The sequence below is a fragment of the Tenrec ecaudatus genome, chromosome 7, assembly GCF_050624435.1.
Source record: "Tenrec ecaudatus isolate mTenEca1 chromosome 7, mTenEca1.hap1, whole genome shotgun sequence".
NCBI classification, from domain to species: Eukaryota; Metazoa; Chordata; class Mammalia; order Afrosoricida; family Tenrecidae; genus Tenrec; species Tenrec ecaudatus.
The window spans coordinates 64,189,362-64,209,449 of NC_134536.1; the positions used below are offsets into that span (position 1 = coordinate 64,189,362).

Genomic DNA, 20,088 nt, shown 5'->3' on the forward strand with positions numbered 1-20,088 from the left:
CCATCAGCTCGCCTCACAGTAGAGTCGCTTTGATTTCTGTGTATTCCATCTGGATTGGTTCATTTGCACTCTGTGCTCAAGACCAAGTTTCTTTTTTTTTAAATCTTTTATTAGGGGCTCATACAACTCATCACAATCCATAAATACATCAGTTGTGTAAAGCACATTTGTATATTCATTGCCCTCATCATTCTCAAAACATTTGCTCTCCACCTAAACCCCTGGCATCAGCTCCTCGTTTTTTCCCATCCCTCCCTGCTCCCCCCACCCTCACGAACCCCTGATAATTTATAAATTATTATTTTGTCATATCTTGCCCTGTCCAATGTCTCCCTTCACCCCCTTTTCTGCTGTCCGTCCCCCAGGGAGGAGGTCACATGTAGATCCTTGTAATCGGTTCCTCCTTTCCAACCCACTCTCCCTTTACCCTCCCAGTATCACCACTTACACCACTGGCCCAGAAGGGATCATCCGCCCTGGATTCTCTGTGTTTCCAGTTCCTATCTGTACCAGTGTACATCCTCTGGTCTAGCCAGATTTATAAGGTAGAATTGGGATCATGATAGTTGGGGGAGGAGGAAGCATTTAGGAAGTAGAGGAAAGTTGTATGTTTCATCATTGCTACATTGCACCCTGGCTGGCTCGTCTCCTTCCCGAGACCCTTCTGTAAGGGGATGCCCCAAGACCAAGTTTCAAACTCAATATGTACGCTGAACAAAAATCAGAGAAGCTGAACTATATGAAGAACATAGCATAGGACTGAAGCAAAACACAACAAAACCTATAATATCTAGGTGACGCAACCTTGCTTGCTGAAGTGTCTACTAAAGAAGATCACAGACTACAGCTTTCAATATGGATTACATTTCTACACAAACAACAGAAAAATCTTCACAAGTGGGCCCATAAGCAGCAGCGCAATAAACGGAGAAAAGATTTAAGTTGTCGAGGATTTCATTTTATTTGGCTCCACAATCTATGCCCATGGAAGAATAGGGAGGAAATTTAAAAATGGGTAAATCTGCTACACAGGGTCTCTCTAAAGCATTCCCAAGCAAAGGTGTCACTTCAAGGATTAAAATGCAGCCGGCCCATGCCAGTCTTTTCAGTGGGTTCATACACATGCAAAAGCTGGACAAGAAGAATAGAGAAGATGTGTTGCCTCAGAAGCATGGTGTTGGTGAAGAATGTTGATAAACCCTGGGCTACCCTGGTGGTATAGGGGTTATGTGTTGGGCTGTGAACTGCAAGGTCAGCAATTCAAAACCACCAGCTGCTCCTAAGGAGAAAGACAAGACTTTCTACACCCATAAAGAATTCTCAGACATTCATGGGACAGTTCTATTCTGTCCTATAGAATCACTGTGGGTCAGCATCGACTACATGGCAGTGAGTTTAAGTCTCTAGGTACCAAAATCCATGCTTTTGACTTGACTCCAACTCCTAATGACCCTCTGGGTCAGAGTAGAACTGCTCCATAGGGTTCCCACGACTGCACATCTTTCTGGGAGCAAACAGCCTCATCGTATTCCTACGCAAGGGCTGGTGAGTTTGAACACAGGACTTGTGGATAGCAGCCCAAGGCTTATTGCACAGAAATCCTTCCATCACTGAGGAAATGCCAGGGCTTCTGCAAAACCTAAATTCTTTGGGTAAGTTAATGGTAAGTCTAATATTTATAAAAATCAGTAAGTATAATTTATCATATTAAGAAAATAAAGGGAAAAAACCAAATGATCATCATACCATTTGGAAGAATTCAATGCACATTCATATTAAAGACTTAGCAAACGTGGAAAAGGAGCAAACTTTTTCAACTTGAGAAAAGGCATAAACAAAGCTAAATAAACCATTTAAAATATAGTAGATATCATATTTACTAGTAAAAGTCTATATATTTCTCCCCTAAAATTAGGCACAAGGCAAGGATTTCCACTCTCACTTCTATTTAACATTGTACCAGAGGTCCTAGCTACTTCAATGAGCTAAGGAAAAGAAATAAAAGGCATACAAATATAAAAGAAGCAAAATTCTCTATATTCACAAATGTCATGAATGTACACACAGAAAATGCTTATGGATCCGGTAAATGAGTTAAGAATTGAATTTACAAATGTGCTTTACACATGGATGTATTTATGGATTGTGATAAGCATTGTATGAGCACCCAATAAAATGATTTTTTAAAAAAGAATTGAATTTAGCAAGCATATCAGGCCAACAAAAAAATCTGCGGCATTTCTGACCAATAAGTTGGAATATATATAAATTTTTAAAAGAAACATTTGCAGTATTACCCAAAACATAAAACATTAAGAATAAATTTATCAAATGACATGAAAGACTTCTGCGCCACAAACTACAAAGTACTGCTGCGAGGATTGAAAGAAGATTTAAAGAAGCAAAGGCCCACGCCACGCTTGCATGTTGGCAGAGTCAACTTTTCACATGTCAGTTCTCTCCAAAGTGGTCTAGTTACAACGGAATCCCCATCAAAACCCTAGCCTTTTGTTTTGAATTTTTCTTTTAAAAAAATTCTGTAAAATGAGGAGCAGATATACCAGGGGCTCAAGTAGAAAGCAAATGTTTTGAGAATAATGAGGGAAACAAATGTGCAAATGTGATTGACACAATGGAGATATGTGTGGATTGTATTAAGAGTTGTACGAGCCCCCAATAAAATGATTTAATTAAAAAAATTCTGTCCTTTGCATTTTCCTATCACAGTGTATATAAAAATGCAAAGGGCACAAAACAGACAATCATGAGAAAGGAGGTTGGAAGTCTCACAGAGTATGCAACAAGGATGCCTCTCAAAGTTCAAGTCATGGGAAACCCGATAAGGTACCCCTCGGTGACTCAAACAGTTAAGCACTCAGCTCCTAGGTGAAAGGCTGGCATTTGAACCCAGCCATAGCCATCTCGGAAGACAACTTGTGCGCTTCTGAAAGGTCACTGCTTGGGAACACCTGTGGAGCTGCTCTCCTCTGCGTCCATGAGCTTGCCATCAATCAGAATCACTTGGTTCGCCACAGGAGACAACAGGAAGCCCTACAGAACAAATGGGCTGCCTTCTCCTCGACAAATAAATTGTAAAGCCAGATATAGAGACCATAAATAATGATGGCCAAAGACTTATCAACTAATATCCCAGTAAGACCAGAAACTTTTATGATGCAATTAGAAATCTGCATAATGACAATTTGACGAAACTAAAGAACATTGTTAATTTTTAAAGCATGAAAATGGTAGAGCTTGCACTTAGGAGTTTCGTTTATTTCCTATGCATTATGTATCAGATTAATTCCTATACAGGTGTAACTTTTCCCTACTTCTGAAATAGGTATACCTAAGTAATTACCAATCTTTTTGTTTCCTCAGCTTCAAAAAGTACTTACGGTGGATATCAGAGAAGAAGCTGAGTTTATGGTGCTATCAAATATACATACATATATGTGTGTGTGCGTGTCTATCTAGATAGATACTCATAATGTTCATGGAAAGTTTCCATGAGAAAGTTCCATAACCTTTTAATTCAATATTTCCACAAACTTTTAAAAACCTCCTCATGTATACTCAGCAAAGCTCTTGCAATGTAAAAATGTCCATTGTTCTTTCAATGTGACTTGGTTGTCACGGGCAAGAAACTCCGTGTGGAATTTCAGAGATGCCAAAATCATCAAGTAGCCAGCTGAAGTCCCTAACGTTCTACAAGGGAACTTCAAACTGTTCACAGAAAAAATCCTTTTTTTTTTTCATTCTAGTTGTTCACACTTTTTGAAGCCCCCTCATACTTCATACACCAAAGTTCCAGTGTCACTTTAACTTTCCAATGCAAATGTTCTGTAACCTATTGACAATGGCACCCCTGAAAGGCTTAGCCAACAGCTTAGATTTAACTTGTAAAACTCAGAACATTCAGGTCTGTAACTATCAGTAATCTCAGCTTGGGATGGCCCGACCTCATGGGTGCAGAGAACTGCTCTGTATGTTTTCGAAGCTGTGACATTTCAAAAGCAGAGTGCCAGGCCTGTCTTCCGAAGCCACACTGGGTGGGTTTGAACTACCACCTTTTAGCTAATAGTCTAACCTTTTAGCATTTCACTATTTGTGCCACTCAGGGACTCCAGTCTCCAGTTACTGTTGTTATATGTACTGTTGAGTTGACGGTACTGAGGTTGACCCTAGAAGGCAGGTCAAGCTGATCTTACAGAGCAAATTGCCAGTTCTTTTCTCCCATAGAGCCACTGAGTGACCCCTCAGCAGCCAAGCCTTCACCATTGCACCACCAGGGGTCAGAGCACACTCTGGTGGTGTCCTCCCCAATTATTGCCCTGCAGAAGCTGCCTTCAAGACCACCAGAATCATGCTTCTAAACCCCTCACCTTTGTGAAAGCCGCCTGCTTTTTGAATGGTAAAATTAAAGGTTGGGGTCAACTGATGGATCAGAGGTACTTTGGACCCCTTCTTAAGTGCACCAGAGAGCTTTGCATCGCCACGGCAATCAGGGGGTGTGCAGCTGAAAGCTGTGTAAGAAGCCAATGTTAGGATAAGAACGAAGCCACTGACCACCACTGCTGCAGCTGTAAGCTTGTACAATAGATGTTTCAAGTACGAGGGAGTAACCCCCTCACACCAAGAACAAAAACAAAACAGAACAAAAAACAACAAAATTGAGCTGGGCAGAGTAAAGCTTTAGCAGTGTGCATTTTTCCCGCTAGGTGAGCATCTAGCAACTCCCTCTGAGTGAGTGCACCCAGTGGTGTTGCCTGGGAAGGTTCTCTGGACAGTTTCCCTCAAAGCTCGCTTTTGTGTGTGTGATGGTCGATTTAAGAGAACAGCGTGAGGCTGTGAAATGTTGTTTCCTGCTGGGGAGAAATGCTGCAGAAAGTGTTGTGATGTTGAACACAGCTCACAAGGACAGTACAATGGGAAAAACTCAAGTGTACAAGTAGTTTTCTCATCTCAAAAAAAGTGAAATGTCGATTGATGACAAACCTCATTCTGGACACCCGTCAACTTCATTCCATCAGGTCAGACTGCTAATCAAGCGTTCTATGTACAGATTCTGAAAAGCTGACATAAAAGTGTGTGACAAAAAAAAGGCCTGATTTGTGGCAGACAGAGGACTGGTTTTCCCACCAGGACAATGCACCCGCTCACGCAGCCATCTCAGTGCCCCAGTTGTTGATAAACACAGCGTGCTCTCTGGCCCCACACACCTGAATCACCTGACCTTTCTTGGTGCAAGGAAACTTCTTGTTTCTGAGAATGCAGAGCGACAGGAAAGGACAGCAATTTGACAACAGAAAAGAAAGACGTGAAGAAAAAAAAACGAGGGAGGTGCTGTCGGCCATCCAAACAGACGAGTTTGAAAAATGTTTCCAAAATGGAATCACAGATTTGACAAATTAGTGTAATGGAGAGTACGTTGAAGGTGATAAGGTTGTTTTGTAAAAAATATATAATTAAATTAAATACACAGCTTGGAAAAAAATTGGGTTTGGGGGGGAGGTACCCCCTCGTATTTTACTAATGAAAGTATTTAACTTTCATAGCTTCACTATGACTTGCTAATCTCTCCAATGTATTTATCAGGACTACTAGAGTTCCCTGGATTTGTCATCTGAGTCAATCATCTCAACAAACCTAAGAGAAAGCCGGCGAACACAAGAGTCCAAACAACTACAAGGCCAAGGAGCAGTAAGGAGGTCTTATGAAGCTGACATCGTATTTCCCATTAAGTCTCTTTCAAACATAATACCTGTAACCCATACACCACATCTGGGGCCCCCTAGCAGTTCCACATGTGTAAGTGCTCAACTATGAGCCCAAATTTTGATGACTTGAACCCAACCATAAGTGCTTAGAAGAAAGTCCTGACAACTAGCTTCCGAAAGGTCACAATCACGAAAACTGCAGAGGTTTAGATATGGAGTTGCTATGAGCAAAGAACAGCGTATATGTCTAAAGCAGTGGTCGCGACCAGTTAATACAGTTCCTCATGCTGTGGTCACCCCGACCAGAAAGTGATTTTCGTTGCTACTTCGTAACTGTAATGTTGCTACTGTTATAAATTGGACGACCCCTGGGAAAGGGTCATTTAAGCCGCAAAGGGGTCTCGACCCACATGTTGAGAACCCCTGGTCTAAAGTCATTTGATTTTTGACAAGAGTGTTAAATCCATTCAATGAAAAAGGAATCGTTTCCTTAATAAATGTTGCTAACACAACTGAATTTCTACATAAGAAACAATGAAGCTGGATCCATACCTCACACCATATATGAAAAGCAACTCAAAATGAACCAAAGGCCTACAGGTGGGAAATAAAATCATGACACTCCTACAAGACAGTTGAGACTAGCAGGCGCCCTCAAACTACGGCCCAGGGCCACATGTGACCCACCGAGGACAGTTATCCGGCCTGCCAGGTAGGTGTTTTTGCCCCGTTTCGTTTTTTACTTCAAAATAAGATTGTGCAGTATGCGTAGGAAATTTGTTCATATTTTTTAAAACTATAGTCCAGCCCTCCAACGGGTCTGAGGGACAGTGAACTGGCCCCCTGCTTAAAAAGTTTGAGGACCCCTGGTTTAGCGCTAATGCTTCAGGACTTAATTTAAAATAATGGATTCTTAGCTATGACATGAAAAGTATGAGCAGCAAGAATAACCTGGACTTCATCAAAATGTAAAGGTTCTGTGCACTGACTTTTATGGATAAAGTGAAGAGAACTTACAAATAGGAAGAACCAAATATCTGATAAAGGCCTACTATCCAGGACACAAGAAGAAGCCTTATAACTTAATACCAAAAATCAATCCAACTAAAAAGCCAGGCAGAGGGCTTGAACAGAAGATACGCAAATGCCAACAAGAACATGAAAAGATGCTCAATGTCATTCGTCATTACAGAGATACAAGACCACAATCAAAAACTGTTTCATTCCCACTAGGATCAAAAAGGAAAACGTTAGGCGTTTGTGAAATTATGGAGATCCAGAAGCCCTCACCCACTGCTGGTAGCAATGTAGTCTAGACGAGGGACTGAAAACAGCTCGGCAGGTCAACAAGGTGAAGGTAGAACTGCTGCTCCATGGCTCAGCAATTCTACTTGTAGATTTATACACAAGGGTTGAGAGCAGCGACGCAGACATGTCCACCCATGTGCACTGCAGCACTGTTCACAACAGCCAGAGGGAAGAAGCATCCAAAATGTCCATCGATTGATGAATGCATGACCAAATTGTGGTATCTACATACAGAGTAATACTACTCAGCCACAAAAAATGAAGCCCTGGTGTACAGTATAATTTAGATGTACTAGAAAACCTTATGCTGAATGAAATAAGCCAGTCCCAAAATGACAAATGTTGCATCACCTCACATATATGAAATAAGCAAATACAAACATACCGAGAAGTATTAACAGTTACCAAAGGTGGGAAGAATGAATTTTTCCTTAGGGGTCATTGAATATATGTTCCTAGTTGTGGGATAATTTGGAAAAAGTAGCTGAGACTGATTGTACAATTTGAAGAATATAATCATATTAGAAATTGTCAAATTTCTGTATCTGTTGTGCATATTTCCACCATTAAAACAATAAGCCAGAAAAGGGCATTTATAAAGGTCTAAATAAAGGCATCTACATATAAATATATTTATATGAGAATGTGGAACTAGATCTATGTGCATACATGTATAGGTTTAGTATTAAGGTAGCAGAAGGACATTGGGCCTCTACTCAAGTACTCCCTCAATGCAAGAATACTTTCTTCTATTAAACTGGCATTTCATGATGCTCACCTTCCCGACACAATCGTTGAAGACAAAGCGGGTGCATAAGAAAATGTGGCGAAGAAAGCTGATGGTGCCCAGCTATCAAAAAATTTAGGGTCTAGGGTCTTAAAGGCTTGAAGGTAAACAAGCGGCCATCTACCTCAGAATCAACAAAGCCCACATGGAAGAAGCACACTAGCCTATATGATCACGAGGTTTTGAAGGGATCAGGTATCAGGTATCAGGCATTATCAGAACAAAAAATCATATCATTGTGAATGAGGGAGAGAGCGGAGTAGAGACCCAAAGCCCATCTGTAGGCAATTGGACATCCCCTTACAGAATGGCCGCAGGGAGGAGACGAGCCAGTCAGGGTGCGATGTAGCAACGATGAAACAAACATACAACTTTTCTCTAGTTCCTAAATGCTTCCTCCCCACCCCAACTATCATGACTCCAATTCTACCTTACAAGTCTGGCTAGACCAGAGGATGTACACTGGTACAGATAGGAACTGGAAACACAGGGAATCCAGGATGGATGATCCCTTCAGGACCAGCAGTGAGAGTGGCAATACTGGAAGGGTATAGGGAGGGTGGGTGGAAAGGGAGAACTGATTACAAGGATCTACATATAACCTCCTCCCTGGGGGACGGACAACAGAAAAGTGGGTGAAGGGAGATGTCAGACAGTGTAGGATATGACAAAATAATAAATTTATAAATTATCAAGGGTTCATGAGGGAGGGGCAACAGGGAGAGAGGGAGAAAATGAGGCGCTGATGCCAGGGGCTTACATGGAGAGCAAATGTTTTGAGAATGATGAGGACAACAAATGTACAAATGTGATTTACATAATGGATGTACATATGGATTGTGATAAGAGTTGTATGAGCCCCTAATAAAATGATTTTTTTAAAAGCCAGAAATAGAAAAAAGTAAGTGTTGGCAAAGATGTAGAGAGTGGAATGATAACTGTGCATGTGTTTTATAATATATATATGTATTTTTACTGCAATAAACTTTTTTTTAATAAACTTTTTTAAATGTATGTCTTTACTTATTTATTTCTGCGTCAGTGCCACTGAGTGGATTCTAAGTGGGCGACCAGGGCCCCTTTCCTGTGGTATGCACGGCGCTGCTAATCCCAAGGCCAGCAGTTGGAAAGCACAGGCACTCCGTGCAGGAAAGACGAGGCTTTCTACTCCCGTGAAGAGTTTACAGTCTCAGAGGCACACAGGGACAGCTCTACCCTGTCCTGTAGGGCAGTGTGAGTTGGAATCAACTCTGCGAGCTTGGTGGTGGTGGTTGATTTTTTTTTGCTGCACACCCAGCCTAGATGAGCGGCCCCCATCATCACATCTTCCCTAATTCCTTCAAACGTCCTTGGGAATCACTTTTAATGGGTCCTCGCTTCAATTAGACTATGTCTATATTTTCTCAAGTGATATCTATAGTTTCCAAACCCGAACTTTCTTTTTGCTTCATTTTTAACTTGGGAAGAGTTTTGGTTGTTGTTTGGTTTTTTTTTTACTGTTTTTTTAAAGTCCATTTACGAAAGTGGAAGCAGTTATACTGTGTTCACCGTCTCCATTTATGGTTCAGTGGTTAAGGAAACAGGAGGAACCAAGATATTGATGTTCCCAATAACTAAAGCTGAAAGTGTTGATTCAGGAAGTAAACGTTCTCAAGAGGCAAATTGGCAATAGCATGAGGTCTGTGAGCTGAGCCCAACAGGGCAGAAACACAAAACTGACCTAGCTATGTGCCAGGTACAAATTACTTTCTCAATAAGGGTCTTGCCATCAAAAACATATTATTTATCAGTGAGGTAAGAAAAAGAGCCTTTTGAGATTCTTTCACATATTTAACATTGATTACTAAAATCACAAGTGTTCTGGTGACATGGTGGTTAAAGTGTTGGCCGCCAAGTGAAAGGTTGGCACTTTGAACTTGCCATTGGTTCCATGGGAAAAAGATACTGCACTGTTTCTGTAGCTATTACAGTCACGGAAACCTTCTGGGGGCAGTTCCACTCTGTTCTACAGGTTACGGTGAGTCAGAATTGACTCCACAGTAACTAGTGTTTGTGGTTTGGTGTTTTAAAACCTTATATCTGATGAGAGCTTAATGTTCAGAATAAATAAAGAGCACTTACAACTTATCAACAAAAAAGACAACTCAAAAAATAGACGGTGGGACCCCCAGATTCATTGGTGGAACTGAATAGGAAATGAGCCTCCGATGATCTCACTCTGTCCACAGCTGAGGGGCAGGAGGAGAGCGCTCACTAAATGGAGTGTGTTAGTGAGTTGAGCCGAGAAGGTCAAAGGCAGAAGCCTGACTTGAACATTTAAGCCTGTCAGCAGATCCCCTAGGATGCCTGCTAGACCTGCATGGTTTCCAAAATCTTATGTATTTGGAGGTTGTACTGTTTTATCTGGTTTTTGATGGTACATATTAGGGGGTGTCTTGGGAGTGTTCATATCATTGGGGGGGGGTCGCCCTCTTCAAGTCGTGGTCTTTGTGTTTCCTTTTTCGGGGTGTGAAAACCAGGACTAATGAACCTGTAGTCGCAAGCGGGATACGGGTTTTGGGGGGGAGGCGGACACAGTCGGGGTGGCGGGAGGAAGGCGTGATGATGTTAAAGGAACCACATAGAAAAAGAACGTTTGGACTGGAAGAACTGCGGTGGGCCCGCTGGGGCGCCGCTCGGGGCCGGCACCACGGGGAGGAGGGGCAGTGGGGCGCAGTGAAAGAACAACCGGAAGAGAAAAAGAAGGGGTCCAGGGCATTGGCGGACTTTGAAGGGAAAAATGAATGAGAACTGGAAGAAATCGCCAGGGAGAAACGACTGAGTGGAAATGAGCGCTCATCCACCAAAGAACAGAGGAAGAAAGAGAAGAAGAAATGTGTTCTCTTCTCCCTCTGCTCTGATTCTGCCAGCAGTCCTTCAGGTTCTGAAGATGAGGATAAAAAACAAGGGAAAGGAAAACAAGAACCGGTCACGCCAATCTTCGGAAAGCTCGTGTCAGAAAGGGATTCAGACGGTAAGGGTAGCTTTAAACAGAAAAAGAAGGCAAAGGAGGCACCTGGGCAAGAAAAGGATGTGGAAGGGCTTGGCGGGAAAAGAACCCTGGGTCCTGAGGGTCAGCCGTTAGCATGGAATCCTTGTCAGAGTCAGACTATATCGAGGAGGGGTGAGCAAAAAGAAGACAATCATTGGAGAACAAGAAAAAGCAGCACAGGAACCACAAGAAGAAAAAGAAGGCGCCTCGTCCAAGTCCTGGCGCGCCATGACATTGCGAAAACCGGATTCCCTTCAAAAGAAAGTGCAGTGGCTACGGAAATTTCAACTGCGAGAAATACGACCTATTTGCAAAACGCACGAATTTTCTTGTTTTTAAAATTATTCCTGGAATTGTAACAGCCACTCAACGCCGCTGCGTGAAAGGGGTCTAATTGTTGCCTGCTGCTGGAACATCTTTTGTTTCCTCTTCCGTCCTCACCAGCCTGGGAGGTAGTACTCTGCAGTCATGTTATTGGTTAAGGAATTTAGGGGATAAAGTGGGTATTTTTTACTAGAAATATGTTATTTAAGTCAACGGAAATTGAACCTGGATACATCTCTAAGACGTGTTCAGAAATAGCCAGCTGACTCCAGGTATTAGCGTTTTAGAGTGAGGACTACATAGAAATTTCAAATTACTTACTCTGTACATAGATGTATTTTTTCCCCCCATGTATACTTTTATTTACGTGGGGAAGGAGCTTTTTGGGAGGGCGAGGGTAGTTTGCTATCTCTAGCTAGTGGAACAGCGTGCCTTTGATCCTCACACATGGTATTTTTGTGGATGCTCCCTGGGGAGGGCAGAGCTGGCTCCAAGCAGCCTTGCTCTTTACTGAGCTTGGTGACCTCCTTGGAGTCTATCTGTGCTACTTTGAGGGAACCAGAGAAAGAGCCCTTGGCAGCATGAGAGAGCCCCAAAGCCTGGAATTTACCTCCACTTTAATAAGACTGAATATTTTTAGCATTAGAATGTATTAATGTCTTTTGAATTAATTTTGACTACATTTTGGCTTGGGACAGTAATCATTTCAAATAGACACTGGTACTTTTTGAACTTGATAGTTTAAAGATTCTAAAATGCATGCTTTATACGGCTCGATTTTCACCCGTTATGAAACCAGTGACAGTTACTTTATTTTTATATGGATTTTGTTTAGGCTGCAATGTTTAGCTTTTGTCACTCCTTGCTCCTGCTCTCTGAAAGTTTATTTCTGTACTTAATGGCATACTTGCTGAGAAATTAAGCATGTAAAAAACAGTTTTTATTTTTTTTCCCTGTTGTCTTTTTTTTTAACAGCTTCATATTGAAGCTGAGATTTTTACCATATCCAAGTTGAGTAGTAGCCTGGTGTGCTGGATCTTGTTACACAAAGCTATTGCCAGAATCTTCGTAAATATAATGTTTTAAAAGTTTGTTGTCTTTGTATATTAATAGCATGATGACAAGTTAAACAATTACATTACTGCTCTCCTTGTGTCATATTTTTTAAAAGTTTGTGCCTCATATCTTTTTGCTGAATTGTTTACTAATCATGTTAAAAGGAATTGATAAATCATTTTCACTTTACATTTTTATATAATCTGATGTACATTTATGCCTGTTATAGAGGTAGTGGTAATTATAATGGTTTATGCGTAATACATTTTGGCAGGCATGACAAGAGGCTGAATAAATAGCTATTTTACTTAAATAATGAAAAACAATGTTTGGAACCTGATTGTGGTAGCAAATATACAATTCTGCTGGATGTGATTGAACTGTGGAATCCTGTATGTATTAATCCCAATTCATTTTTTAAAAGATGAAAAATTGAATATACATTTCAATGATTTTAAGAGGCAAACTCTATCATTCACTTTTTGTGAAACAAGCAATTCTTTTAGTATCAGTTAAATCAACAAACATGACAGAGAGGACAAGAAAAAAGACTAGCTTCATTTATTAAGTACTATAACTACTTAGTTGACTTCTTTTACATTTTTTCCTCTCTCACTAAAATTACTAATAAAATAACTCTTGCCAGATTCTTCTCCTAGTGTAATGTGTCATGACTACAGGAAATCCTGGAGCTTCCCAACTAGTCTAGGCAGCACGGATCTCTCACCTGTCAATGTGAGTCCCAGGATGCCCCGTAAAGGAATGCTTGGCAAAGACGAGGACACGAAGGCCAAGTAAGGTGGAAACCACCCTCGGAGCCCAGCGAAAGTGGGAGGACAGGAGAAGCGAGAAGCTTAGGAGAAGGAGAAGGGGAATTTGAAAGAATGGAAGCCAGAAAGCAGACAATTTCAGCAGGAATGAGGTAAGAGCAGAAATAGGTTAGTAACTCGTCAGAAAAATCTGGGGGGGAAAAACAGTTTATAAGGTTTCCTCCTTTTCACACAAAATATTACTCACTGCCTCCATGGCAACTAAGAAATTTTGTACTAGAACCCATAATCCTGGAATAAGTGTAGGCATCTGCTTTTGCAGTCCCCTGATCATTCCAGCACACACGCACACACACGCATGCACACACATGCACACACAGGGGGCTATCACCCACTTTGGGAAACACTGATCGAATCTGCATGGCCGGCAACCAAGGAAACGGTTGCTGTGTTTGAGTAAGAGGCTCTACTAACAACTGCATTCAAGTTAAGCTCTACCGCACACCAGCCTGAGTGATCATGAAGTGTTGATGGGATAAGGCATCAGGTATCAAAAGATCCAAAACAAACAACTATATGGATGTGACAGAAGGGGGTTGGAGTGGAGACCCAAAGCCCATCCATAGACAACTGGATATCCCCCCACAGAAGGGTTATGAGGAAGGGATAACTCAACCAGGGTGCAGTATAGCACCAATGAAACGCACATCATTTCTCTAGTTCCTGAATGCTTCCTCCCCCGCACCCTCTCCCCGCCCACCCCACTACCATGACCCACTTCTAACTTTCAAATCTGGCTGGACTGGAAAACACACACTGGTATAGATAAACGCTCTAAACGTATTGGGATTCAGGAAAGAGAAACCCCTCAGGCACAGTAGTGGGAGTAGCGATACCATGAGGGTAGGGGGGTGGTCAGGGAGGGGGAAGGGTGAGAAAGGAGCAACCCATCCCAAAGTTAGATATATAGCCCCCCAAGGGGATGAATAACAGAAATGTGAGTGAAGGGAGACAACGGACAATGTAAGAATCAAAATAATAATAACAATATATAATTGATCGAAGGTTCATGGAGGTGGAAGGGTGGGGGAGGGAGGGGTATAAAGAAGAGCTGATACCAAGGGATCAAGTAGAAAATCTTTTGGAAATGATGATAGCAACATATGTCCAAATATGCTTGATACAATTGATGTATGGAATGTTATAAGAGCTGTAAAAGCCCCCAATAAAATGACTTAAAAAAAAAAGAACCACACCCCCCCAAAAAAAAACAAAACCAAAAAACGGGTAAGCTCGACCTTGCGGATAAGTGCTCATATTATGGATTTTAAAAGTAGAAATTCAAAGTAAAAAAGAACAGCTACTTTATTGTAAAGTATGCAGCTGGGTCAAGTAGCACTGAGGAATGAGATGCTAATTTTCTAACAACCTGCCTAGGGATGACTTTCTTCTGTGTAACCAGCTTACTTGGTAAAATAATGCCTCCTTGGAGGTGTGGCCTGTTAATAAGGAGGCCGCTGGGAACATCCCTCTCTTGCCCTTTGTCTTCAGCCTTGCTGGGACTCTGTGTCTGCCTCCAGGGATGGCCCCATGAGGGCCACTAAGCCAGAGAGCCACCCTGGGAGCTGCGGGCACCCTCCCCTGTTCCCACTGACCTTGGGTCCACGAGGCTCTGCACCCAGGGGCCTGTCATCTCCATGCTTCCTGCTTGACCTTTCTGGCCATCGGCCTGCAGCTCTGTGAGCATGAAGAGGCCCCAGCTAGTATCGGAACCATGCATGGTAGTTGGACGGGGCTGGGATGCTTTCTGGGTATAAAGTGCTTTCTTGTACGTATTTGAGGGTCACTGGTTTTGTTTTTCTAGACAACCCAGCCTGACACTCTGTGGTAGCATGGGGCTGAGGGATTGAGATGGAAGTTCTATCACTGGAAGACTTCTGGGAAACCTTCTGTTTGGCCCACTTAGAACTTATTTTCACACACTTACCAACGTCTCCGTAAACATACAGGCCCCTTGGAGGCTTCCTCTTTGAAAAAAGCTGAAAATTAAGAACAAAGTATAAATTGCTACCATGAAATAATTCAATATAATCATAGACAGTGCTCTTAGTCACGCCATACACAGACTTACAGTGGGCTACTGTAGTTAATGAATGATCATTTTCAAAGGAAAGCTGTGTCAAAGTCTGTGGTGTCCAACTTTAATAAAGGAAAGGATAAACACTATAGCCATGAGCAGGTCAAGAGTCTAAAGTGTACATTCCGGCACTTAGCCAATTGCCATCAACTTGGCTGACTTCAGTGTCGGAATAGACTGTGCTCCACTGCGTGAGCTGTTGGCAGTACCCAGGGACTCCCTGGACCCCTTATTACACAACCCCCCACCTTTCCTGACTGGGTGCCCCCAAATGGCATCCTAGATACTTCCCAACAAGCAAGAGATGTGAAGAACCTTCCTGGAGAAACTGAATGGTCTCCAAAAAGAGATCCAAAGAAAGAGCGCAAACCTCCACCAGAACCTCTTCCAGTGAGACACACCAGCCAGCGAGCCCTTCAGAGGGAGCTTGCAATCAGCTCCTGAACTCCGAAAAGACAGAAATGAACAGATGGCCACAAACCAAGGAAAATTTAAAGAAAAATTCTGAGATGAAAGTCAGAGACCAGAACAAATACATAGGGGAGAAAAAAACTGTACAGGCAGCAAAATGAATCTTCAAAAACAAAACTGTAATCAATGTAATTAATATGCTGAGAGAAATAGGGGACTCATTCCAATCATAAGGCAAGAACAAAATGCTATTTTTGAGAAAGGCACATGAGAACAAAGGAGAGCACTTGAAGACCACAAATAAAATCTCAAGACAAGGATTAGAAAATGGATTTGAGGAAATGCTTCAAAAAGTGTAACACAATAAAGGACAGCAGATGATGGAAAATGTACAAAAATCAGAAAATTGATTCAGGACCAAAAAAAGAGAATGGAGAAAGGGAGGAGGACATTCATTATCTAAGAAATCCTGCAAGATTTTCCTCAGAACTGAGGAATTACGCAGCAAAATAGAAACACCAGAACTGTAATTTTAATGACCCTGGGGTACAAAGAAGATCCAACAAACTTCTAAGAGTAGGAGTAATGAAAGAAGAGAAAACTAATCTATTCTCCACGTATGAAAATGGAAAATTGGGTTTTGATACATAAACAAGCCTGCTGCTGCCAAGTTGATTCAGGCTCACAGGACCCCACAAAGGCACTCCATAGAGTGTTGTCTTGTTTTGTTTTTAACAGTTTTATTGACATATAATTCACATACCATACAATTCAGTGGCTCAAAGATATTAAAAGGAGTTGTGCATTGATCACTACAATCAAAACACCTTGGACTGCTAACCACAAAGTCAGCAGTTCAAAACCACCAGCTCTCCACTGGAGAAAGAGGAGGCTTTCTGCTCTTGTAAACAGTTCTGACCTCAGAAACCCACAGGGGAAGTTCTGCCCTGTCCTACAGAGTCATGAGGAGTCCGAATGGATGGCAGTGAGTTTGGTTTTATTTCCCCCTTGGATCCACAACCAACGCTCAGCAGACAAGAGATCGAATGATACATTGCATTGGTAAATCTGCTGCACAAGACTTCCTCAAAGTGTTGAAAAGCAACGATGTTCCTTTGAGCACGAAGGTGCATCTGAGGCAAGGCATGGTATTTTCAATGACCTTCTCTGCATGTGGAACTCAGACATTCAATGAGGGAGAACACGGAAGAACCGATGCATTGAAGTGTGCTGCTGGTGCCCAACACTGAAAGGACCACGGACACCGAGAGAACACGCATGTCTTGGAAGAAGTACAGCCAGCATGCTCCTTAGAGGTGCGGACAGTGAGACTTCATCTCATGCTTGGGGCCTGTTGTCAGGAGAGGCTAGTTCCTGGAAAAGGGCACCGCGCTTGGTAGAGGGAGAGCCAAAAAGAAGACCCTTGAGGGGATGGGTTGACGTGATCGCCGCACCGATGTGCTCCAGTAATAGTAACAATTGTGAGGGAGGCACAGGACAGGGCCCGGCAGTGTTCCCTTCTGATATACACGGGGCTGCTGAGTTGGAGCTGACTCAATGGCACCTAACATTTCCCTGAAACATCTGCCATAACTCTAAGAAACTATTACTCTTCTTGCTGTCTCTATCAAGTTACCAATCATGAACTTACTACAAAGATAATCATACAAAAAAAACCCCAACAACAAAAGAAAACACAGAAAAAACTCAATCCAGAAGAAAGCAGAAAATAATAACAACTACAAGCTGAAAATGGGTCAAAGGGGAAGACAAATGGTAAGGCATTACCTTTTAACCTAACTGTCTCTGCAGTACCCCATTTCCCAAGGCAATCTGTCTGAGGAAAACGCTGTTTTCCATCCTTGATCAATGGGCAGAGAGAATTTAAGTGAAGCTTAATTCATGTGGGAGATGTCTAAATTCATTTTGACCTTTCACTATCATCCACAGCCTTCTGCAAGCCAGGTCCTCGGATTTTAAGCTCTAATGCAGTTCTCTCCTGTGATCACGTTTTTTATTATTAATAATCATTTGATTACACTGGCTGGTATGCTTCTTTCACATGACCTTTGCTGAAGCCTCACTTAGATGTCTGTTTTAAGACCCCAGACACTATTCTTTCTGATAGCCAAACACTACTGATTTCTTCACCACACTTTACTCTAGCACCCATGTCTTTAGTGAACTCTTCAGATTGGCTCAGTGAAATACATCATTTGAAGTCTTGACTGGTGTTTCCATGCGCATTGATTGTGGGCCCAGGCAAAAGAAATCCTTGACAACATCAACCTTTTCTCCGTTGACCATGATGTTGCCTGTGGGTCCAATTGCGAGGAGCTACATTTTCTTTACATTGTGTTGTAGCCCGTACTGAAGGCTGCAGTTCTGCTCGTTAACAAGTGCTTCGAGTCCTCTTCTATTTCAGAATGAAAAGTTGTGAAACAAGGCCTTCCTACAATTCTGAGGCTGTGTTCTTCTTCATATATTCCAGTTTCTCAGATTATTTACTCGGCATACAGATTGACTAGGGATGCTGAAAGGATACAGCCCTGGTGAACACCTTTCCTAGACACCTGTGTACAAATTGAGGTAAGCCAGAGCAGAAAGAATTCAGAGGATTGTAGTAATTACATAATCTGGTGTCAATTTGAGTAATAAGAGTGTAGGGATGGAGTCTAGCCTGTCGATTAGGAGATAGCCAATGAGACCTCTGTGTGGGCATGGCCTTCTCCAGAGGATTCTGGGAACTCCTGTATTTCCTCCTTGGAGGCAGGAGACACACTCTCTCTTTGCTCAGTCCCTGCGAGACAGCCTCGTTGACAAGCCAGATGGAGACAGACTGATGACAGTCAGAGCCTGGGAGCTGAAGGAAGCACATGGAGACTCCTACCAGTACTGAGATGCCTCTACCATGACTGGATCCACAAGACTCCCCACCCACGGTCCTGCAATCTTCCTGCATTCGGCATCATTTCATGTGTTTCATGAGTCTGAAGAGGACTTTATGGATTACTATTGAACTTATGGGCTAATAGCAGACTGATGGACCTGATCTGGACTGGGCTGGGACATTTTCTCAATATTCAATGGCTCTTGTATATAAAGCTCTTTCCTATACACATGTGCATCACCATGAATTTGTTTCTCTCGTCTACCGGGACTAACACAAGGATCAAAGTAGAATGAAGGTTATACCACTTGACATCAACAAGAGCAGTCATTGTTTTCACAGAGAACATTCTCAAAACCATTCATTTTAGGATTCAGTTAATAATAGTTTTGTTTTTCTTTTTCAATCCATGAATTATCCACCTCAGAAGCCTCTCTAGTGCTTTCCTGTTAGCTCTTAGCCTCCTCTATGAAGTCCAAACCTTGACTCCATTCTGCACTTTGGGCCTTGACATGGGTTAGACCAGAGCCAGACAAAGGAGTCCCCTTGACTTTGAGTCCGCCACCTGGAAAGGCTTCCTTGTGTTTCTCTGCATGTCAGCACTCCCTCTATTCTTAAATCCATCTGAAAACAGATCTCTACTCCTGCCAAAACGTTCTTCATTGTTCTTGTTTTGCTATGTGAGGTAAAAGATCCTTGTAAGGAGTCCTGGTTTGAGCCCACCAGCCACTCCTCAGTGTGAAAAACAAGGCATCTTGTTCCCAGAAAGACAACTTGAAGACAGAGATTGATTGGGATTTTGTGCATTGGTTATTCTATTTTTTAACTGGCTGGGGGAGAATGTTTTGCCATCAAACAATTTTAGAATAGTATCAAATAGAAAAAATTTCAAAAAAAAGTTTAACAATCTCTCTGAGCATATTCTATGTGACAAACAACAATCCATATTAATTAGGAGTGTCAGAAACCAAGCCACACCCACTGTCATCCAGTGTTCCCACTTTGAGCGAGTGACCTTATAAGGACAAAGCAGAATGACTCGATAGTGTTTCTGAGGCTGTAAATCTGAACAGAAGCAAACTGCCTCCTCTTTCTCCCATAGAGTGGCGGATGGGTCCAAACCACCAACCCTGCAGTCAGCAACCCAGCAGTTAGCTTACTGTGCCTCCAAGGCTGCTGGAAACTCCACGGCCATTCACAATTCCTTGCAGCACATTTTGCAAAAGTAACTTAGGGCCTAGCCTAGTCCTGTTTGTGTGATATAAGTAATAAACACTGAATAAATGTATTTCAAGGCCAAAAAATTAACAAAGATGGGGGGGGGGGAAGAGACAGCACCAAGAGAAACAATACTGCTCACAGGTATAGCACGCAGTTTCCCACGCGGCAATGTCTTTTGGGGACTCTGGCAAAAATTACATCTTGTAAAATATTAATACTTAATTGACATGTTCTTTTGTATTCTACTTTACAGTATGCTTACAAAATGATAAAGGATGCCGTTGAAGAGTCCCAATGGAAAAGATGGTTCAAACACTTGAGAGGAAATGAGTACAATTTAAATGTGCGTTACACAATTGATGTATGTATGGATTGTGATAAGAGTTGTATGTGCCCTAATAAAATGATTTTAAAAAGAAATGAGTACTATTTA

At 42.1% G+C, this 20,088-nt stretch overlaps 1 protein-coding gene across 3 annotated transcripts in view; it reads right to left on the reverse strand.

Annotated features, from left to right (window-relative positions):
* The window catches only part of AFG1L (AFG1 like ATPase), a 236,195-nt gene that overhangs the window by 149,399 nt on the left and 66,708 nt on the right, over positions 1-20,088 (reverse strand). For all 3 annotated transcript variants that reach the window (XM_075554695.1, XM_075554693.1, XM_075554694.1), the window contains exon 3: positions 14,984-15,035. In XM_075554695.1, coding sequence (XP_075410810.1) covers positions 14,984-15,035 — 52 coding nt within the window. The remainder of the gene's footprint in view (positions 1-14,983; positions 15,036-20,088) is intronic.